We start from the raw sequence: 24,200 nt of genomic DNA, 5'->3' as shown, positions 1-24,200 counted from the left end.
GCGGTGTGTTGCTGTGATGCTGAAAGCTATGCCACTGGTATTTCAAATACCAGCAGGCTCACCCAGGGTGGACGGATTTCAGAGGAGCTTCCAGACTAAGACATACTAGAAAGAAGGACCTGGCCACCTACTTCTGAAAAATTGGCCATGAAAACCCTTTGAAAAGCAGTGGAGCATTGTCTGATACAGTGCCAGAAGGTGAGAGGACGGTGCAAAAAAAAACAGGCAGAGTTCCGCTCTGCTGTCCACAGGGTTGCTAGGAGTCAGAATCAATTCGATGGCACTGACAACTGTATTAGAATTAAGAAGTTCTCTTCTATTACTAGTTATTATCATGAGTTGTGTTGAATTTTATATCAACAGAAATTACAATACGATTTTTCTCCTTTTATCAGATAACACGTTAATTTTCAAATGATAAACCACCCTTGTATTCCTGTACTAAATCCACTTAGTTGTATTATCCTTTTTATGTACCACTGGATTCACTTTGCTGCTTTTTAAAATTTTTGCATCTCTATTCATGAAAGACTGGTTTGCATTTTTCTTCTCTTGTACTGTTCTTGACAGGTTTAGTTTCAAGATTATGCTGGCCTCATACAACAAGAAGGGGAGTTTTTCTCTCTTTTTCTATTTATGTTTAAGGTACATGATAGTTCTCCTTAAAAGTCAGCTGAGTCTTATTATTCCTTCTTTGAAGGTAAGGTATCTTATTTTTCTCTGACCACTTTTAAGATTTTATCTTTATCTAAAGTTTTCAGCAGTCTTAGAATAGTGTGCCTATGTACGGTTTTCCTCAATATTTATCCTGCTTAGAGTTAACGTTAACTTCTTAAATCCATAGATTGGCATCTTTCACCAGTTTTGGAAAATTCTTGGCTATTCTCTCTTCACATATTTTGTTTTTGCCCTATGAAATCTTTTTGGAACTCCCATGTTAAACTTGATAACTATGTCCCACATGCCTCTTTTATGAATTTTCCATTCTTCTCCACTCAATGTTTTCATTTAAAGACTTTTTATGAAACTATCTTGCAGTTCACTAATCCTGTCTTCTGCTGTGTCTCATCTGTTGTTAAACTCATTCATTGGTAATTAGTGTATTTTTCAGCTTTAGAATTTCAATTTAATCCCTTTTTATATATTTTAATTCTCTAATGAAGTTCTCATTTTTCTTACTTTCTTGCACATATTAATAAGTATTTTAAAGTCATTGCCTATTAACTCTAAAATCTGAATCATCTGCAGGTATGTTCATACTGTCTCTTCATATTTAGTCATGTGATTCTGTGTCTTTTAATATACTTAATTTTGTATAGAATGACAGAAAAAAATTATAATTTTTTATACACATAATATCTTCTTTCAGAGAGGGCTCATCCTTTCCTCTGGTAGGTATTTAAAATGAGCACTGATCACTGTGATCTGATCAGGAACTGAGATCAGTTACCGCCAGGTTTCAGTTTGAGAAGGGTTCTACCTAGTTCTAATTCACCTTTTCCTAGGATGCAAACCTACCGCTTTCAACTGAGAGCCTGAGATGTTCACTAGGACTCTCTCCCCGGATGAGTCCTGAACATTAATCCTTGTCTCCTCAGCTTGGCAAGACTTAATGGGAAATGTTTTACTATTATTATTATTATTAAAGGAAGTTTGTTTATATCCAGTGATATCATAAATAACTATGTAAGTCAGTCACAAAAATAATTTACCTTTTTATTTAGCAATTTCAAAGTATATATCATTTATCATGTCAGAAGTTGGCAAACTATGGACCATGGGCCAAATCTGACCACTGCCTATTTTTCTAAGGTCTTATTAGAACACAGCCATGCTCATTCACTTACTTATTGCCTACAGCTGCTTTTGCACTATGATAGCAGAGTTGAGTCATTGTGATAGAGACGCTATGGTCTACAGAGCCCCAAATATTTACTATCTAGTCCTCAACAGGAAAAATTTACTGACCCCTGATCTACACTAAACAAAGTAACCATAAAAAAGCATTCTGTCACTTGGTACCAAAGAGTTTCTCCCAAAGTCTTTCAGTTTTGACACACTAGGTCATAAATCCAATTATCAATAGGTGCAATTGGGGCCAGCCCCGTGGCTTGGCAGTTAAGTGCGTGCGTTCCGCTACTGGCAGCCTGGGTTCAGATCCTGGGCGCGCACCGATGCACCACTTCTCCGGCCATGCTGAGGCCGTGTCCCACATACAGCAACTAGAAGGATGTGCAACTACGACATAGAACTATCTACTGGGGCTTTGGGGAAAAAAAGGAGGAGGACTGGCAATAGATGTTAGCTCAGAGCCGGTCTTCCTCAGCAAAAAGAGGAGGATTAGCATGGATGTTAGCTCAGGGCTGATCTTCCTCAAAAAAAAAAAAAAAAAAGGTGCAATCACTTAATAATGCTTTTATTTATCACTCCAATTACCACATACTCATGCAAACACATGCAAAATTGTTAAGGATTATATAAACCTAAGAGGTATGGGCAACAATGTACCTTTGCTAACAATTAAAGAAGCCCTTCTCAAAAAAAGAGTGCTAGATTGAGATCGTGATGGGAAAAAGTAATCTTTCCAGGGAAAAGTAGGCTTCCAGACAACAGTAAGTCAAAGTCACATTCCAACTGTCGGAGGCCATAAATGAATTCAGGGAAGCTAAAGAATCAGATTAAGTGGGAAACAGAGTACCTAGTTATCACTGTCAAGGAGAAAGCTTATATCAAGTAGTGACTACAGGAAATCAAAAGCAGAAACAGAGAGAACACACAGCTAGCTAAGGAATTCCAGGAGGCAAGTTATCTCTGTGAGTCTGAGCTTAATTACATTTTAGAATCCATAAAGTTTTCCAGCTCAAGGCTTTAATTTTTAAAGTGACTATGTTTAACCCAATTTCTGCTCACCTACTTCTCTTCCCCACACAAATACACACACAATCATTCTCCTGTCCCTCTTCCACATATTCCTTCACTTTCACATCTTTTAGTCAAAAGGTGGCAAAGGGAAGTAAAAAAAAAAAGAACTCACAAAAATATTTCTGTTATGCAACTTTAGTATTATTAAGTACTGACTTAAATTACACCATCTATATAAATAAATAGTTCCAGTACACTCTGATATCAATCTATACTCAGGAGTCTATAAGGAATGTGAAGGCTTTCTTCTAGTACAGAGTGCCTAGCCTATAATAGATACTTAGAAAATAAATGTTAAATAAGCAATGGTGTGTAACAGCAGTTAAAAGAAGTACTATAGCTAGAAATTAACGCCTAAAAGTCCTCAGGATATCAGGTCCTCAGGATATCAGGTTTTATGTTCTGCTTGCTTTCAATCTAGTAATTGCTCTTATATTTAAAAAAATTTCAAATTGCCCAACATCTCAGCTGGTTGCCAGAACAGATGATGAGAAACAAAGACCTTAGGAATACTTTATCTATATTTGGAAGTATTTTATAACAAAGCTAACAAATAAAGTTAAATCAAAAATTTCTCTAGCCATTATGTTCTAAGACTTTGACTTATAATTTATTAAATATAAACTATACAGTTCTAATAATGTCTTATAATCTAATATATATTAAAATAGGTCTTACCTGTTTTTTCAAGTTATCATTCAATTCTTTCAACGCATCAAAAGAGGACCTTAGCCTCTTGCTTTCTTTATTTCTTTCCTTAAGAACTTCGGTTAAGTGCTCAACTTCTGCAACATGTTGCTAGGAAGGAAAAAAAATCTGTATCTAAAAATTAAATAAGGATTCCATGTCACTAATGCTACTGAACATAAATTAATTAAAAATTAGAACTCCTTGAATCACAAGGACTTTAATCAGTGTATTTAAGCATACATGACTAATATTGCAAATTATAGCAACTGTGTAATCCACCAAAGTAATAAGAAAACATTAAAAGCATTTGTTAAATACCTATTAAAACATACTATACAAATTAAGTAGCAATAAGGCTATTTTCTGCTTCTGCTTCTGCTTAGAAACTCACTAAAATAATTTCTATCTGATATCATGGAGTGATAAAACAATGAAGGATTTCTGCTCTTTTTCAAGAAAGCTATGCATAGCTTTATAGATTAGAATTTAAAGTTTCAGTTACCCTTGAGGAGTAGAAGCAATATTCCACAGACAGAACACACTAATTTCTTGTTCTCATAAAGTAGCTAAAACTGTTTTACATCTCAAAAAATTTAAATACATAATAAAATTTCTCTGAGCCCCAAACTATTTGACTCTCCTTATAATCATTTATAGTTTTATAAATGATTCAAATCAATTTCTCCTCTAATTACATTTAAATGAGATAGCACCTTTTAGATTTAAAGTGTGAATACTTATAGTTTCTTCTACCTTTTACTCTCATTTTATTCATGATGTATTAAAACAAGCAAGTTTCTACAGGAAATAAAGAAATTGAATTAATTTCCTTCTTCCAAGTAATCACAGAGGTCCATTAAAGTAAAGTAGTTATCTTTATACTTAACAAGAATAGCAGATGACAAATCTAAAGAGAAAAAAATCAAGCATAAAACTAGGATGGAGACCTCTGAGAATCCAACCATTCTCTCTCTTGCCCTGTTTAAAAGTCAATCATCTGAAAAAATTAGCTGTATGTAATTTTATTATTACATTAAATGGTTCCTTAAATAACTTAGGGTATAGTCACAAATACAGTATTTTAAAAATTAGGTTAATATTCTCATTGTCCAAATTTTTCCACAATCACAAGATACTAAAAACACCTTACGGGGGCCAGCCCTGTGGCAGAGTGGTTAAGTTTGGTGTGCTCCACTTCAGCAGCCCAGGTTCGGATCCAAGGCAGGGACCAACACCACTCATCAGCCATGCTGTGGCAGCAACCCACATACAAAATAAAGGAAGACTGGCACAGATGTTAGCTCAGGGCTAATCTGCTTCAAGCAAAATAAGAGGAAGATTGGCAACAGATGTGAGCTCAGAGTGAATCCTCCTCAGAAAAAAAAAACCAAAAAACATATGATACGAGTTCCATGCTCAGTATGGCAGGATAAGCCCACTACATTCTACTTCTCTTGCTGATTACAACTAAAAAACCTAGACAAAACACAAAAACCAACTACCTAAAGACTATGAAAAGTAAACAAAAGCAGGGGTTCGTAGAAAGTAGTGAAAACTTGGAGAAGAACCCCCAAGAAGGTGAAGTTTCCCGGGTTTTTGTTTTCCCTTTTCTCTAGCAGTCTTGCCTCAGGGCAGGCCCCAGTCACTGAGAACCACAGCAGCCTGTAGGCTGCTAAAACTCGGAGAGATGGGGCTGGCCTGGTGGTGTAGCGGTTGGGTTCACAGGCTCGGATCCTGCGCGTGGACCTGCGCACTGCTTATCAAGCCATGCTGTGGCAGGCGTCCCACATATAAAGTAGAGGTGGATGGGCACGGATGTTGGCCCAGGGCCAATCTTCCTCATCAAAAAGAAGAGGATTGGCAACAGATGTTGGCTCAGGGCTAATCTTCCTCACCAAAAAAACAAAACAAAACAAAAAATTCTGAGAGAAACTCCACCTTTCTGGCCAGGGAAACCAGGAAAAGGGGCCTCTGTGAGCCAGACTGGGGAGAATCTTGAAGAAGAAAGACTCAGAAAGAGGATCCTTTTTCTCTGGTGTGTATGAATCTGTACAAATCTGACTCACCCCTGAGTTGCCCAGACACAGCACAGACCAAAAGCAGCAGAGCTAAGGTGGAGAGATCACAGCTCAACTTAAAAATACTATCCAAGTCTCGGGCTAACCCCCAATGCCGCAAGCACAGAAAAGACCCAGAGCAGTGGAGCGAAGGCTTTGAGCACCGAACTGAGATTTAAACTGTTGCCTGAGTCTCAGACTAAGCCCTAAGTGGCACATGCACAAGACAACTCCAGAGCAACATATAAAGGCTTTGAGAACTGAACTGACCTTGGGTCACTGCCCACCGAAGGTGAGAACAAACTCTGGCCTAGGGCCGGCCCCGTGGCTTAGTGGTTAAGTGCGCGCGCTCCACTGCCGGCGGCCAGGGTTCGGATCCCGGGCACACACCGACGCACCGCTTCTCCAGCCATGCTAAGGCTGCATCCCACATACAGCAACTAGAAGGATGTGCAACTATGACATACAACTACCTACTGGGGCTTTGGGGGAAAAATAAATAAATAAAATTAAAAAAAAGAAAAAAAAAACAACTTTGGCCTAAACCTAACTTGGGCTGATTGCCTAAAATAAACAAATAAATAAAAGCAGCATTCTCCAGAGGATTATAACAGCACCAGAATCTATACAACATAACATCCAAAAGGTTCTGAATACAACCCAAAACTCACTGGACATTCAAAGAATCAGAAAAATGTGACTAAGCCTCAAGAAAATGTTAATCCTTAGATAATCAAGATGTTGGATTTTTAACTATGTCCCATGAAGTGAATGTAAATGAATGCAAATGGAAAGACAGAAAATCTCAAGAGAAAAATTAAAAATAGTTTAAAAAGAACATAATTGGAAATTTTAGAACTTTAAAATATCGGAAATAAAAAGTCACTAGATGAGCTCAGCAGCAACACAGAAATGAAAGAAGATAGATCAATAGACATTATCAAATCTGAAGAACACAGAAGAAAAAGATGAAGAAAAAGGAACAGAGCCTCAAAAATCCGTGGGGTAATAGCAAAAGACCTAACATATGAGTCACTGGAGACCCAGAAGGAGAGGAGACAGCAAGTGGAACAGAAAAAATCATAAAGAAATAGTAGTTGAAAACTTCCCAAATGTGGTGAAAGAAAGAAATTTACAAATTCAAGATTTTCAGTGAACCCCAAAAAGGATAAACTCAAAGAAAAGCATGAGGAGATACATCATAATTAAATCACTGCTGAAAACCAAAGATGAAGAAAAATCATGAAATGATTCTATTTACATGACATTCAGGGAAAGGCAAAACTACAAGGACAGAAAACAGATCAGTAGTTGCCAGGAGTAGAGGATGGGGGAAAGGGATAACTACAAAGGAGCATAAGGAAACTTTTGGGGTGCAGGAATTATTCTTTATCTTAATTATGGTGGTGATTAGAAGACTGTATTGCATTTTTGAAAACAATGAATTTTACTCTATGTAAGTTATACCTACAGTAACATATCTCTTGATAGGAAACATAGAAGGATACCATACTACCTATATAATACTCTTGACAAAAATATTTAACCTGAATATAATTGTTAGGAAACAATCAGGCAAATCCAGAATATGACATACTCCATAAGACTGCTGGTCTAGTGTCTTCAAAGAAAAGTCTCACAAAAAACAAAAATGGTAAAGTTGGTGCTCTAGATTCAAAGAAACCAAAAAGATATAAAAATCAAATATAATGTATGAATTTTGTCTAATTCCTTGATCAGAAAATAAAACAAAAAAGCAATAGAAGACATTTTCGGGACCAAATGTGAAAGTAAATGTGGACTGTATATTAAGTTAAATCATTTAATTAGCACTAATTTTCTAAAATGATAATTATGTGGAGAATGTCCTTATTCTTAGGAGACACATACTCCTAAGAATAAGTATTCATAATACTAAGGAAGTATTTAGGGGTGCTATGTCATGATTTTTTACAAGTTACTTTCACATGGTTCAGGAAAAAATGGGGTGGGAGCAGAAATAAAGCAAATGTGGTAAAATGCTAATAACCAGTAAATCTAAATTAAGAGGAAAAAAAGAAATTATATTACTCTAAAATCAAATGCTATATAGTTACCTCCTTTATAATCTGAAACCTTGTAAGAACCTCTTCTTCGACACCTTTAATTTTACTCAAGGCAGTTTCATGTCTGAAAAGCAGTTGTTCTCTTTCAACTAAAAAACGTTCTCGCTTTTGAAGTTCTTCAGCAAATTCCTGTTGTGCTGCAGTTTCACACTGTATCAAAATGTCAGATTTGAGTGTTTTTAAAAAGTACATTCACAAATTCTACAAACTATATTTTTACTTAATGAGATTGTAGCTTAATCAAATGATGTTTAGGACTACACCGGTACCAAGTAAAATCTGATTACCATAATAGCTAGACTAGTACAACAAGTAAACTTGCACAGAAATTCTATCTTGTTGCAAAATGACATGATACTATAGTGAGATTCCACTATGATGACAAGAGAATTTGGGTTCCAAAATGGATCAGTACTATACAGAATTCCCTATCCAGCTTAAATTCCATGTGCCACTTCAACTACATGGTCCACTCTTTTACCTATATTCTCCACTCTCTCACCTTCTTGTCTATCACCTTAGGCTGCAAGACTCCAGCCCTGCATTAAAGCACTAAAAGCCTTTCCTGCCCCAAAGACACACTGCTAAATACCACTTTCATGGTTTGCTTTCCCATTCTCCAGTGCCTATTTCAAACCTTCTCCACTCTTTACTTTGAACACATCACTCCTACACAATTCTGTACAGACAGCCTCGTCTCTTAACTTCAGAGGGAAGATAAAAGACAGCAGAAGGAAACATCATTCTCCTGCCTTCAGGACACACAGGTTTCTCCTTCCTTCCCTATTATAAAGGTAGGCTCAGGAACTCATTGTCTTCTGCCTTCTTGTGGGGACTGCTACGCAGATTATCCCTTTAATATTTTCAATCTCTCCCATCACATCGGAAATATCTCTCTGGACTCTGCTCTCGTCTCCTCCCCTTCACGAACTTCTTTAAAACACTGTCTTCTGCTGAGCTCTCTTCTTTACCTCCCAATCACTCCTCAATGTACTTTAATCTGGCCTCAGCCCTCATCTCCCTACTGAAATGGCTTATCTCTTACTAAATCTGAAGGTCATTTTTCAGTCCTAATTTTATTGTCTCAGCACTATTTTATACTATTGTCCCTTTGTTCCAACTTAAAATACTCTTTCATTGGCTTCCATGACACCACATTCTCCTGGTTTTCCACCTCCCTCTCTGGCCATGGCTTCTCAGTCTCCTTTGCAGGCTCTGCTTCCTCTACTGTCCTTGAATAACTGATGTTCCTCAGGATTTGGGCTTAAACCCCTTTCTTTCTCCTTCTTCACAATTTCTCTGTTTGGTTCCCTCCACTCAGTGGCTAAAATTACCATGTATGTGCTAATTGCTCCCAATCTACAATTGCTCAGCTCTTTCTCCTAAGCTCCAAACTTAAGTCTAAACTGCCTGTTGAACATCTCCATCTGTATGCTTTCAGGTAGCAAAAAATAAACATGTCCAGATCTGAATTCAATTAGCCATCAGGGAAATGCAAATCAAAACCACAATGAGATACCACTTCACACCCACTAGGATGGCTAGAATCAAAAAGACAGACAATAACAAATGTTATTGAGGATGTGGAGAAACTGGAACCTTCAAACACTGCTGCTGGGAATGTAAAATGGTACAGTCATTTTAGAAAACAGTCTGACAGTTCCTCAAAAAGTTAAACACAGGATTACCAAACGACCCAGCAATTCCACTCCTAGGTACACACCCAAGAGAGATGAAAGCTCATGTCAGCACAAAACTTAAACATGAATGTTCAGAGCAGCATTAGTCATAACAGCCAAAAAGCAGAAACAACCCAAACGTCCATCAATTGACAAATGGATAAAGAAATGTGGCATATCCACATAACCGAGTATTATTCAGCAATAAAAAAGAATAAAGTACTGATACATGCTGCAACATGGCTGAACCTTGAAAATATGCTAAGTGAAAGAAATCAGTTATTTCACACATAATATACATTGTATGATTCCATTTATAAGAAAAGTCCAAAGTGGCAAATCTATATAGACAGAACATAGGTAAGTGGTTGCCTAGGGCTGAGAGGAGTTGAGGGGAAAATGAGGAGAGGTATCTAATGGGTAGGGGATTTCGTATTGGGATAATAAAAATATTCTAAAATTGGCTATGGTGACAGTAGCATAACTCTTTGAATATACTAAAAATAATTGAACTGTACACTTTAAAAAAATTAAAAAGGCCCTTCCAGAATGGGAGGACACAGCAAAAAAATGGCTGTCTAGGAACGAGGAAGGAGGCTCTCACTAGACACTGAATCTGCCAGAGCCTTGATCTTGGACTTCCAGCCCCCAGAAGTATCTGATGTGTGTTCACTGTTTCCTTCAGTGCTTGGAAGACCACTGTGAAAGTACATTTCCCTTTTTCTGAAATGGTTCAAGATTGAGTAGGCCTTCCTTCTGATTATCAGTTTTGGATGTGGAAGTTTTCCGTACAGGACCAGGCCTTTATTTTGGAAACACAGCAAGACACTTGCCCTCACCTGCCTCAGTTCCAGCAGTTCCTGAGGCAGATGTATGAAGCCTCGAAAGAGATGAATTCTAATACAATCATTGAAAGATTCCCCACAGTTGGTCAACTACTGGCAAAAACTTGCTGGAATCCTTTTATCTTAGCATATGATAAAAGCCAAAAAATTCTAATAATGTGCATATGTTGATTAACAAAGAACCACAGAATTCTGAAGAACTGAAACTTAACTCCTCAATACAGGGTTGTTCTCTCATATACTTTTAGCATTCAGATTTGATATAAAAGAAGTTGGTCTTATTATTCAAGGTCTTGGGTATACACCAACAGATTACCATCCTGGTTTGTTTAAAAATATGGTTTTATCATTAGTGTCTGAACTCAGAGAGAATCATCTTAACAGATTTAACACTCAAAGGCGGAAAAGGCAAACTACAACATCAATGAGACACCCATCAGGCTATGTGGAAACGAGACCTTCAGAATGTTGCTAATAGGAACAAAAATAAATAGACACGAACACTTTGGAGAACAATCTGGTAGCACCCAATTACTGTATCTTTTTACAGGTTAAGGATACTTAAACAGAACTGTTTGTAAAGAGTCCACTCCATCTTGTTGTATATTTATACAGAAATTAATAAATAAAGGAATGGTGATTTATTTATAGGCTGGAATGCTATATGGCAGTTAAAATGAATGAACCAAATGTACATTTTTCAAATACATAAATCTCAAAAATGTAATAATGAATAAGGCAAGGAAGACGCAAAAAGATATCCACAATATGTCATTACTTACGTAAAATTTTAAAACACTCAAAACAATACATAGATATGAATACATAAAAGTGTCAAAACATGACAGAAAGGATCTACTCAACTTCAGGGGAGTGCTTAATCCCGGGAAAGGGAAGAAGAAATGGGACGGAAGAAGGTTGTTTCAACTGTGATTGAAACATTTCTTTAAAAATATCAAATAGCAATATTAATAAAACATTAGCATTGTAAAATATAAGCAATGGGCACACAGCTGATGTTATAATAATTCTCCATGTTTTTCTATTTAGGTATTTTATCAATTAAACTTTTAAAAAACTAAAATACAGAGTGACGTAGTAAAATATGCAAAATGAAGATAATATTCATAATAAAGGAATTATTGCTTGCAAAAAAATTAGAGTTATGAATTTTAAAAAAACAGAATTAATCCTCTCCTCCTTCAGTTTCGTTCCCTATCTCAGCGAAAAGCAGTACCATTTATCCAACAGCCAAAAAAATAAACCTGCATTTTGCCCTTGACTAAACCCTACTGCACACCTCCCATACCAAAACAATCTCCAAGTGTCAACCCCATGGCATAGTGGTTAAGTCTGGCACGCTCTGCTTCAGCGGCCCAGGTTCACAGGTTTGGATTCCAGGCGCGATGTACACCACTTGTCAGCCATGCTGTGGCGGCATCCTACACACAAAGTAGAGGAAGCCAGGCACAGATCTTAGCTCAGGGCTTATTTTCCTCAAGCGAAAAAAAAAGAGGAAGACTGTCAACAGATGTTAGTTTAGGGTGAATCTTCATCAAAAAAAAAAAAAAGAAAAGAAAAAACAATCTCCAAGACCTATTGATCCAATTTCTTAAATATGTTTAGAATCCATCCACTTCTCTCTATCCTTGAGGCCCTCATCCTAATCCAACACACCATCAGACTATCACCATCTCATCACAGTCTACCCTTTATCTCTAGATCTCAACTATTGGTGACAGCTTTATATATCCCTATGCAAATTACTCCCAAATTTAGATATCCCCCTAAGACCTATGTTCTGACTGCCAGGTTAATACATTTAACTACTTACATTATATCTCCATTTAACTCTCAAACCTAATCCATTCCAAACTAAAATCTCCATCTTTCTCCCTAAATCCATTCTTCCTCCAACTTGTACAAACCAGCAATGTGGGAACCCTCCTAGACACCTTATTCTCCCTAAACCATATCCAATTAATTACAACAAGTCTAGGCAATTTTACCTCCAAAATAAATCACTAATATATTCACTTCTATTTCTCTGCCACCACCCTAGTCCCAGTTACCATTATTTCTCACCTGGAATACTGCAGAAGAATTTCCTTTCTGGTCTCCCAATTTGCAAACCTGTTCCCCTCCAATCCATTCCTTTAAGCACACATTAGATCATGCAACTCACCTGCTTTGAAAGTTCTTAAAATTACTTACTATACTTTCCTTGAATGAAGAAGTTATCATGCCTCAGGGGCTTCTCATACTAGACTGTCTCAGTCTAGAACATAACCTCTTTCACTGGGCTAACCTCTACTCACCCTTCAGGGTTTAACTTAAATACTACTTTCTCAGGAAAAAAACCTACCTGACCTCTCAATCTACCTCAGTCAGGTGTTCATACTGTACCTATATTATTCACTTAAATTTATAAAATTTTAACTACACAGATACTCACAATTTGCTTCTAATAAGCTACACATGGCAAGGACCATTCTATTTTCTTTACTTCTATATACTCAGCACTGAGCACGCAAATGCATATTAACAGGTGTTCAAATATTTGTTGAATGAATGAAATCGTAGTATGACAAAAATGTATATACTTAATGATAACTAACACAATAGAAGACCACAAAGGAATTTTCAAAGTCAGATTAAACTATAGATTAATTAAACTAGATTAATCCACTACACTTCATTTTTTTAATTAAATATTTCTATCTTTGTTGTATTTGCTATAGATGACAGATATATCCTTATAACCCTGCTTACTCTTTCTTATCCTATAAAGTATTATCAAGGGGAATCTTCCTAATGCACTGTTTTTTACTCTGTCACTTCTTGCTTAAAAATCTGTAATAGCCAGCCTCAGTTTTCACTATTTTCTTTCCCCAGACAGGCAGATAAATTCACACTCTGACATATCACTCCTTTCTAAAAATCTCTCACCTTCAACTCCTTGTACCTGGAATGCCCGTCCCAGTCTTCTCCTTCCCTTTAAATTCTACCTCTCAGTCAAGTACTAAGCTAAGTCTCTTCCTGAACTTTTCCCCAGTGATTTTAAGCCAAAATAATCTTCTTCTGAAATGCTATGGTAATTATAATCTGAATTATTTAGACAAAATAAAAAAATTTTTTAAAAAATGTTTACTTCATGTGTATAGAAATATAACATACTTCCAACTAGAAGAATTTCATACACAAACTGTGCATTACATGTATACTTTTGCTTCCTACCTAGTAGATGCTTGATAAACGCATGAATTACATCCTTTAGAAACCAAAAAAAACCCAAAGATAGATAAAGGCCAATGTTCTGAGTTGAACTTTGGTGAGAGTTGACAAGAGAACTTCTTACATTTGGGTATTTAAAACAATGAATCTAGAACACCTACTTCAAAAAGCACACTTTACCAGCAGATTTTGTTTTATTTCTTAAGCAAGGATGGGATGGGATGGGAATAAATATAGAAACACAAGACAGTCTGAAATCTAAGTACATCTACACATAAAAACACCACTGTTTATATTTTTCTCTCAGCCACATCTTTTTCCCTTCAACAGTTGCAATAAATTGTGTTTGTTCCCTTCCAACTTTGACACACTCATCTAAAATAATTAAAATGAAATACCTTGTATTCAAATTTTGTAAATGTCTGGTGCTTAGAACATAAATATTTCTGAATTCTCAATTCCGTATTTAGTTCTTACCTGCAGTTTCTGATGTATCTGAAATAATTCATCATATATCTGATTGATCTGATGTGGAAGTAAACCCTGCTTGTTTGATGCTTTCGATGTTGGATAGCTGACATGTTTCAAAGGAAAGTCACTTGCACCACTACAACATTCAGTCCAATTTCTTGAATTTGGGGCAAAATTAGTTGGCCGGGCAATTGCTAAGAAAATAAAATTTTAATACTTTATTAATTTACAGGGGGTTTATTTGTGAGGAAGATCAGCCCTGAGCTAACATCTGTCGCCAACCCTCCTCTTTTTGCTGAGGAAGACTGGCCCCGGGCTAACATCCGTGCCCATCTTCCTCCACTTTATATGGGACGCTGCCACAGCATGGCTTGACAAGCGGTGCCTTGGCGCCTGCCCAGGATCCGAACCCCAGGCCGCCACAGCGGAGAGCATGCACTTAACCGCTACACCACCAGACCGGCCCCCCTATTTTATATTTTCATATGCCAACATTCTACTCCAGATGGGTATCTAAACTGTTCTGGCTATACAGATGCTACACAGTCCTGCACACGGCTCCTGGTACTCATGTTCAAGAGTTTTTCCAGGGTATATAATAGCAAAATTCCTGGATCTTAGGGTATATGTTCAACTCTACTGGGATGCCAAATTGTTTCCCAAAGTGGTTCTATTAATTTACTCTCCGAACAGCACTGAATGAGTGAGTTCCTCTTAATTTCATTTCTTTGCCAAAACTGTACTGTCAGAATTTATTTTCTGCTAACACTGAGAGCAGTGGTTTCAACTTCCATTAGCTTCTTGGAAGCCCTCGCTTTAAGGAGGCGGTCTCCCATATACTCCTCATCTTGTATAGACCCTAGAGAAACCAAAATAAAATAATATGAATTTTTAAAACAGAAAAAAGTTTCACTTCACTTGGTTCAGCAAATGCCCTTAAAGTAAAAGACCCGGGCTGGCCCCGTGGCTTAGTGGTTGGGTGCCTGCGCTCCACTGCTGGCGGCCCGGGTTCGGATCCCAGGCGCACACTGACACACCGCTTCTCTGGCCACGCTGAGGCCGCGTCCCACATACAGCAACTAGATGGATGTGCAGCTATGACATACAACTATCTACTGGGGCTTTGGGGGGAAAAATAAATAAATCAAATCTTAAAAAAAATTAAAAAAAAAAATAAATAAAGTGAAAGACCTTTTCAGTACTCTGCTTGCCTCTCTGGGTTCCCATCTCACCAATCCCTAGCCTGAATATTCCTTAATTTTGTCAACTTTTAAACACATTCAACATTTTTTTATAGGTTACCCTATATTTTCAGTGGGAAAATCCGCCATGTAAGAAGAAACACAAGTCAAGGCACAATTATTTTTCATCTTCCTCAAATGCTGAGATGAATGGGACAAAGAAGATGAAGGAGATCGGGAAGGGAGAAATAAATGCGTGTTCTATGTAGATAACATATTCCCAGGAGAAGAGATGCACAGAGCCTATCAATGGGGTAACAGTACTCTCAAAGTCCTGCAGCTAAAAGGGGGAGGGTACCATCTCTGGTTGCCTCTTTCCTTGGAATCTTGACAAAACTCTGAACTAGTAACTACTAGTTCAGTGCCTAAGGAAGCCATTCCTTAAGTAATCTGGAGTATTTTCTTAAAATATTAAAGGATTACTCAAATACTACCACAATCTTTTAATCATTCCCTAACACACAATGACATGAGACAGAACTGAAGAAATTATACAAAGTACTCAGTTGATTATTAACTTATTTTGATAAGTTTTGAAAGTATAGGAATACTGGAATAATGAAGTTTACTTTTGTCTTCTCCTTTAGTTTAGTAATAATTATAGTAACTATCTCATGGCTTACAAAAATTCAGAACAGAGAAATTCAGAGATACCTGAGGACCAGGGTTATTACTATAGGGTAAGCTTTATGTGCTCTACTCAACAAAATTACTGTTTAAATGATTGTTCTAAAATGCATATTTCTTTTACCTTTTGCTATCCCTTTAAAAGACTCCTTGGTTATTTTGGAGGTACTAACTCTATGATCACTCTCAGTCAACTCTTCTTCTGTTTCCTCTTGCTTCAAATCTTGAAAAGAACCCAGTTCATCACCTAGGCTTTAAAAAAAAATTCTATCACAGCATTCTGGAAGTTTTCGATAGCATTTTAAAAAAGATAAAACTGCTTTTCAAATATTAACAGCATAACAATTGACAAAAACATAACAAACATTTTTAAGAATGCAAGAAGTAAAAATATAAAAAATAATAGTCACCGCTCCTGAAAACTCACTACAAGTATCTTTCTACATATTTAAATGGGCTTAATTTAAAACTACATACACCTGTAGAATGTTCTACAACTGCCAAACTCTTCCTTTTGATTCCCAATGCTTCTGTGAGGTAAATATAACAGGTATTGTTATCTATAGTTTTAGCTAAAAGAATTAATGTTTAACATGAGGAAACTGAACTCAAAAGAATTTAAATAATTGACAGTAGACACAACTAGTAAAAGGTGGAGGAGAACTAAAATCTAGGTGTTCTCTCCAAAAATGTGATCTCAAAGTTGAAATTTCAAGAGCAGTGCTGTCCAAAAGAAATATAATGCAAGTCACATCAGGTAATGAAAAATTTCTAGTAGCAACATTAAAAACATAAAAAGATAGGAGATTTTAATATATTATATATAACCTATCTAAAAGATTATCATTTTAACATATAATCAATACAAAAAATTAAGATATTTTACATTCTTTTATCCATCTTCCAAATCCAGTATGTATTTTACACTTACAGCATATCTCAATTGCTGACCGGCACCATTTCAAGTACTCAATAGCCACATGTTGCCTGGGGCTCCTGTGCTGGACAGTACTATAATTCTAAACTAGATCATAACTAGGGATTGTGATAAAACTATCCAATGTTATAAAAACCTCCATAGTCCAAAACTTCAAATTATAATTTGAAATTATACCTAGGTAATTTATAAAAACAAAAAATGATAAAACTTACCAGTTAAATATAAGAAAATAATTTCCATGAATTCATAATTCATAATTTCAAAATGTTTATTTCAACTTAGCTTCCACTGTTTTTACACTGGTTTTACCCATCACAAAATCTCCACTACAAAACTGCTAACCCCTTACAGTCCAGCACTACAACATACATATTTTGTATTTACCATTTCCCCAACCCGACTTCAATTTCTCTCTCAACTACCCAAAATACGGTGCTTACCACACTACCAGACACACAACAGATACTGATTAAAGACTGATGCCTAACAAAGCTGTATTCATTTTTATCCTAATTCCATTTTTTTTTTTTTAAAAAAGAGAGTAGGGTCTTTATTTGGGTCCTGGATGAACAACCATAAAAATAATTTTTCAGGGACCAGCCCAGTGTTGTAGTGGTTAAGTTCGTGCACTCTGCTTTGGTGGCCCAGAGTTCACAGGTTCAGATCCTGGGTGCAGACCTACACACCACTTATCAAGCCATGCTGTGGCACGTGTCCCACATATAAAGCAGAGGAAGATGAGCACGGATGTTAGTCCACGGCCAATCTTCCTCCGCAAAAAAGAGGAGGACTGGCAACTGATGTTAGCTCAGGGCTAATGTTGTTCACCAAAAAACATAATAATAATAATAATTTTTCAGATTTCACACTGTGTAAATAACTTTGCATTACGCCACCAAACATAATGCTAGGTTTATGCTTTTATCACAGATTCTCAGTAAAAATTAATGTCTCTTCAACTATTCAGCAGGCTTCAGACTGCTTATACTTGCTCTCAGAGAAAAGCAAACACATAATCCGCCCTTTACTCTTTCCCAGTTTTTTGAGATACTGTGGGGATGGCAAGAGTAAGGATTCAGGGTACTTTACCAATTCACATTTAAGTGCTTGAATGAACTACAAAGAGGTGTTGTACAATGCTTTCTTTCATCAGAATAACATCTTAATGATGAACCAACTTTATCTCCAGATGAGTAGATATCCAAATCATCTGTTAAAGAAGAAAACTGCAGAGATTACTTACTAAGATCAGATACTAATGATTTTATTCTAGGCTCCTAAAGGTAACACAGCAAAATTACTTAATGGTTTCTCATCTGTCTCCCTAATGCAAACTTCCAGAAAATAGGCATCAAATCTTATATTTATATAGCACTTTACCGATTACATAATAGTCTTTCGTTCATTACCTTATTCAATCCCAGCAACTACTCTGTGAAGTAAGCAGAATAGGTGCCTTTAACCCTATTCTAATGGTTAGGAACCTAAGGACTCGAGAAGTTATGTGAATTTTTCCAAGTAACACAACCAGCAAGTAGAATGACTAAAATGCAGAATCCAGCCTTCTTTTACCTAATCATGATATCTAGTCAGTTCTCAAACTATATTTTATTTTTAAATCTTATATATTTTAAACATGAAATATTTGTTTAATAAACTGTTAGGATATATCTAAATTCAGTGAATAAAAAAAGAGAGCCTCTCTGATAAGAAATTTGGAAATACTTTTTTTTTTTTTTTTTTTTTTAAAGATTTTATTTATTTTATTTTTTCCCCCCAAAGCCACAGTGGATAGTTGTATGTCATAGCTGCACATCCTTCTAGTTGCTGTATGTGGGACTCGGCCTCAGGATGAACGGAGAAGTGGTGCCTCGATGCGCACCCGGGATCCAAACCCGGGCCACCAGCATCGCAGCGCGCGCACTTAACCACCAAGCCACAGGGCCGGCCCGGAAATACTTTTAAAAGTATGCGCCCTTCTCTAACGCTCAATTTTACTCCCTCAGAAGTTTAACAAACTATATTTTTAGTTATATTTTGGAAGGCTGGAAATTTAGGGCAAATTTCAAAACCAAAATACAATTTTAAGATATTTTTAAGATACTAGACTCAGTAATAACTGAAATATTTTTTTTTCATACTGAAAGAATGTTTCAGAAGAGTGTTTACAAAATTTCAAAATGAAATTCCCTAATCCATCATATGGTGAACTTTTAAAGATATTAATTACTGTTTCTGTGGCAATCATCTCAAAGTCCAATGATTACACTAGTAAAGACATCACCTAAGAAGTATCAACAAATCAAAAGACTAATGGTTAATTAGTTATACACTTAAATACAGATCACCACATGGTGTTCCAACCCACCCAATCCCATGGTGTAATTATCTTTATCAAGAAGATAAATTTGATAAATTCTGCAAGTGCAATAATTATCATCCTAGTAACTTGGAAAAGCTCGTGCCTAAAAAAAAAAAGCAATTAGTTTCCTTTATCCAATATACTGTTTAATTTTTAACATCTTTAAAGACAGAAATACTGTAACTGAAACACCAAAAAAATTCAATTTGATTTTTAAAGACATCTTACAGACTTACCCCCAAAATCATGATTATTATTAGTTCATTACCAGACTGAAAAAAAGCTTAGTATCATAAGATATCTGGCACTAGCCATAGTCTAAACATTTTTTAAAAATCCTTCCTCTCAAATTAAATATGTTAAAAACCTCAAATATACAAAATACTCTATTGGCTTACCTGGGGAGGTTAGAGATCTTCTCTTACATTTAGCCTGATCAAAATCTGAAAAGTCATACTAAAAAAAAAACAAATATGATAACATATTTAATTTGTATATTAAGAATAAACTTACAGACTCAAAATAGTTCCCCACAAATTATGTATTAATTACAAAGGTAAATTACAAAGGGTAGAGTGGAGAAATCTGGTAGACACCACCTTAATCAAGTAATCAAGGTTCACATCACCACTAATGAATCAAAGCAACATCGTTACGTCTACTGATGAACAGAGCAAGCCAAACATCACTCATACAGTGTGTATTAAGCGCTGTCAAGTTGGTTCCTACTCCTGGCGACCCTACAAATGAGTGCTGTCCACAGTGTCCTATCCTCAACGGCCCTACTCAGCTCCTGTAGACGCAGGCCTGTGGCTTCCTTTACGGAGTCAACCCATCTCCTATTTGGTCCTCCTCTTCTCCTGCTGCCTTCTACTTTTCCCAGCATTATTGTCTTTCCAGAGAATCCTGCCTTCTCATGATGCGCCCAAAGTAGGACAGCCTCAGTGTTATCATCTTTGCCTCCAGTGATGGTTCAGGCTTAATTTTCTCTAGGAGCCACGTGTCGTCTTTCTGGCAGTCCCGGGTATCTGTAGAGCTCTCCTCCAACACCATGTTTCAAATGAATCCATTTTTTTCCTGTCAGCCTTCTTCCCTGCCTCACTTCTGCACCCGGACACAGTGACTGGGAATACGGGGGTGTGGATAATCCTGGCCTTGGTCTCTAACGACACTTCCTTACACTCGATGATCTTTCCTAATTCCTTCATTGCTGCCCTTCCGAGTCTCAGTCTTCTCTTGGTTTCTTGGCTGTGGTCTCCATTTAAATTGTTGACTGAACCAAAATCTTTAACAATTTCAGTGTCTTCAGTGCCTACATTAAGTAGTGTAGTTCTTCTGTAGTCATGATTTTGTCTTCATAATGTCCAAATGCAGTCCTGCTTTGGCACTTTCGTCATGCAGTAGTCACGCAGTATTCCATTTATGTAGTGTTCATGCAGTACTCATGTAGTATTCCTGCCAAAAATGCATAACCAGCATCTAATCATGAGGTGTCCATCAGACAAACACAAACTGAGGGACATTCTAATAAATAATTCCCCTATATTCTTCAAAAATATCAATATTACAAAAAGTAAGGCTTGGGAACCTGTTCCAGATTAAAGGCAAAAGAGACAAGCAAACGCAATGCTCAATTTTAGGGATCTGCAGCAGGAAAAAAATTTTTTTACAGAGGACATTATTGAGATAATTGGTGAAACGTGAATAAGGACTATACATTCCATAATATTATTCTATCGATAGTAAGTTTTCTGCATTTATTACTGTGGTTATATAAGCAAATATCCTTACTCCTAGAACAACACAAGGAAGTGTTTATATTCAGAGGTAAAAAGTCACAGGCGCCTGCAAATTACCCTCAAACAGCTCGAGGGGGAAAAAAATGTGTGTATGGAGAGGGGAGAGGGAGTCAAAAAGAGGAAGAGAGAGAAAATGGTAAAGCGAATGTGGCAAAACGTTAACAATTGGTGAATCCAAGCGAAGGGTACAAAGGAGTTCTTTGTATGATTCTTGCAACTATTGTAAGTTTGAAATTATTTCTACATAAGAAACTTTTTAAAGGAATCAAATTGATTTTTGAACTCCACTCAAGTCACGTAGGTAAAAGTTCACAAACACTCTCAACAATGCCATCCCACGCTTCATATAACAAACCTTCACAAACCCAGGTGACGGGGTTTTTTCCTCACAGAAAACGTTTTCCCCGTGTGCGCTGACTTCTATCACCGCAGCACTGGCGCATGCGCGGCCGTAAATTATTTCCCCTCCGGCCACCTGCGCGGCACCCGTTTTCCCGTGAGCGTCCGAGGGCGGGCGACTCCAGACGAGCAGCAGCCAGCCCGGCCCGGGGACGGGGCCGCGCAGGAAGCGCGAAGCCTCACCTCGGCGGCGCAGCTGCCCCCCAGCCCGTAGCGGCTCTTCAGACGCTCCACTACGAAATCCTGCCCCGGAGGCTTGACGACCCTCGGTTCCATGGCGCGCCGCGGCCGCTGTCGTCTTCCGGGGAACAGCCTCTGGGGCCGCGCGAGGAGCGCAGGGGCGGAGCTGCGCGGCGGAAGTGCGTGGTGACGCCAGGCGGCCCCGCCCCCGCGTCGGGGGCCGAGCTCGCCCGTGGGCTCGGCGGCTGACGGGGCGGCAGGGGAGGCGGGCCTCCGGGGAGCCCGTCTCTGTCTCTGTCTACGTTCAAGGCGGACTCGCGTGATGGCTCTTCCGCCTGCCGGATGATTTAACGACTGATTCCTTTACTGGTGTGTTCTTTGGACTGATAAATGGTGCTTTATGTTCTTTTCCGAGTGTCTTAAGAAAATTTCTGCTACTTGAGTTTTCCTCCGCCTTGTCTGGGGCCCCGAGAAGCACGGTGGTCCCCAGCAGGTCGCACGCTGGCAGGTGTGGCCCTGCGCTCCCAGGGGCGCGCCCGGCGGCACGGAGCGAGTCCCGCCCTCTGTCGGGTGACCTGCGCGGCCCGCGTGCATGTGGGAGGGCGCACGAGGTAAGGAGGGTCCACACCTGCCTGGGAGGACCAGCCCTCCCCTAGAGCGTGTCTCACGCCTGTAGTGAGTGTGCCTATGCTCACTGTAATCCAAAAGGCGGGAAAAAATCAAGACTATTTCGTACTGCAAAGGCTACGAGTTTCAAAAGGCACTGCCTCCTCCCTTCCCCTGCCCGCGGCCTGTGTTCCACACATGGCCTAACCGCAGTAGTAGGACGTCAGCTGCCTGGGAGCATGAGCTTCGTTCTTCCATCGGCTTCCCCCTGGTCGAGAACTGTGCCTGGCATCCAGTAGGTGCTCCATAGTTCACTGGCACGCTATGTCAACCGAAACCCTGTATTAAACCGAGACTGATGGAGGGGAATAACTGAATATCCACTTAATTTCTTTCCTTTATACAATAAGACCAGTGTAATCCTTTAGTTTTCTAAATTGTGATTGTCCAACAGCATGTCTGGATTAACAACTCCTAGATTCTCTGGATTATCTTGAAAGTTTCTCAAATGCCAAAATTTTATAAGATCAATATTTTAATAAAGTCATTATCTGAAAATTTAAACCAATACTTTTTGCCATAAAGTATTACTTAAAGCGTACAAATAATAGATTTCATAATCTTTAAGCAGATTTTAATGAGACAAAAAATCCAGCCAGTTAAAAGGTACATATTGTGGGTTTATACCACATCAGTGATTAAATAACAAAGAGAAATCACAAAGTCCTTTCCTGAAATGTGACACACAGTCTTATAAATGCCTCAGGCCACCTTTAAGCATCTTTGGAATACTAATACTGGAAAAGTTGGTTTACATGTCATTTTATCAAATTTTTGGTAAAAGTACTAGTTTTTAAAGCTTTTTAATACATAACTTGAATGGTTTAGGACAGCATAGAAATCAGTATAGGAGGGCAGGCAGGTGGCATAGCGGTTAAGTTCCCGTGCTCCGCTTTGGTGGCCCAGGGTTCGCAGGTTCAGATCCCCGCTGCAGACCTGTGCACCACTTGTCAAGCCATGCTGTGGTGGTGTCCCATATAAAGTAGAAAAAGATGGGCACAGATGTTAGCCCAGGGCCAATCTTCCTTAGCAAAAAGAGAAGGATTGGCATCGGATGTTAGCTCCGGGCTAATCTTCCTCACACAAAAAAAGAAATCAGTATAAAACTGTTCTCTAAAAAATCTCTAAAAGTGCATTTACTTAGAATTTATTCTAAAATCATGCCAAAGACATCAGCTGTCCCAGTTGAAAAATTACAGCACACTTTACAGCAACTTAAGTTTCCAAAGAAGCCAGTTCTTAATATTAAATGTGCATGTATATAGTCCATGGTTCTGGGCCGGCCCCGTGGCTTAGCGGTTAAGTGCGCGCGCTCCGCTGCTGGCGGCCGGGGTTCGGATCCCGGGCGCGCACCGACACACCGCTTCTCCGGCCATGCTGGGGCCGCGTCCCACATACAGCAACTAGAAGGATGTGCAGCTATGACATACAGCTATCTGCTGGGGCTTTGGGGGGAAAAAATAAATTAAAAAATTATATATAGTCCATGGTTCTCCTTTAAGGTTCATGTGGTTCAAACTGATACACTGGGGTAGGTTTAATTCAGTTACCTGGCTTTGTGGTCAAATGGACTTAGTGATGGTATTCCATCACTCATTACTCACACAAACCACATATGACATCCCTCCCCTCCATTGACTGGCAGTTGAACACATATTTATTATAGGATAGACTGTTCCCAAAATCCCCAAACAATGGAATAAACCCCACTGTCTTGCATTAACCAAAATGAGGTGATTTCACCAGGAAGAACACAGGAGGGCAGCAGGCAGTCACTGTTAGTGATTGGAATATACAAAATTTTGTGCTCCAAGTAGATTCTTTCTAGTTCTATATTGAGTAGGGTGATGAGAACATCCCTCTTTTTTTGGCAGTTTTTCTAACTTTTGACACTAGCCATTTCCAAATAAATTTTAAGTGTATCAAACTTGAAAAGAGTCACTTCCTTTGGAACTCTGGAAATTATGCAGCAGTGTGAGTTTA

General features: G+C 38.1%; 1 protein-coding gene across 6 annotated transcripts in view; it reads right to left on the bottom strand.

Annotated features, from left to right (window-relative positions):
• CCDC138 (coiled-coil domain containing 138) overlaps positions 1-21,694 on the bottom strand; it is a 103,342-nt gene extending 81,648 nt beyond the window's left edge. For all 6 annotated transcript variants that reach the window (XR_015550329.1, XR_015550330.1, XR_015550331.1 and 3 more), the window contains exons 1-7: positions 21,555-21,694; positions 19,572-19,629; positions 17,901-18,021; positions 15,996-16,123; positions 14,010-14,197; positions 7,766-7,924; positions 3,601-3,720 (exon numbers count right to left, since the gene is read on the bottom strand). Coding sequence is in view for 3 of the 6 variants with exons in the window: in XM_087426343.1 (XP_087282469.1) it covers positions 3,601-3,720; positions 7,766-7,924; positions 14,010-14,197; positions 15,996-16,123; positions 17,901-18,021; positions 19,572-19,629; positions 21,555-21,647 (867 nt within the window). In the remaining 3 variants the exon portion in view is untranslated. The remainder of the gene's footprint in view (positions 1-3,600; positions 3,721-7,765; positions 7,925-14,009; positions 14,198-15,995; positions 16,124-17,900; positions 18,022-19,571; positions 19,630-21,554) is intronic.
• Positions 21,695-24,200: the final 2,506 nt, after the last annotated feature.

Source organism: Ceratotherium simum, chromosome 40 (assembly GCF_057802395.1).
Source record: "Ceratotherium simum simum isolate JZ-2026a chromosome 40, ASM5780239v1, whole genome shotgun sequence".
Lineage (NCBI taxonomy): Eukaryota > Metazoa > Chordata > Mammalia > Perissodactyla > Rhinocerotidae > Ceratotherium > Ceratotherium simum.
The sequence above is the reverse complement of the archived record's forward strand: the minus strand, read 5'-3'. Positions and strand labels throughout refer to the sequence as shown.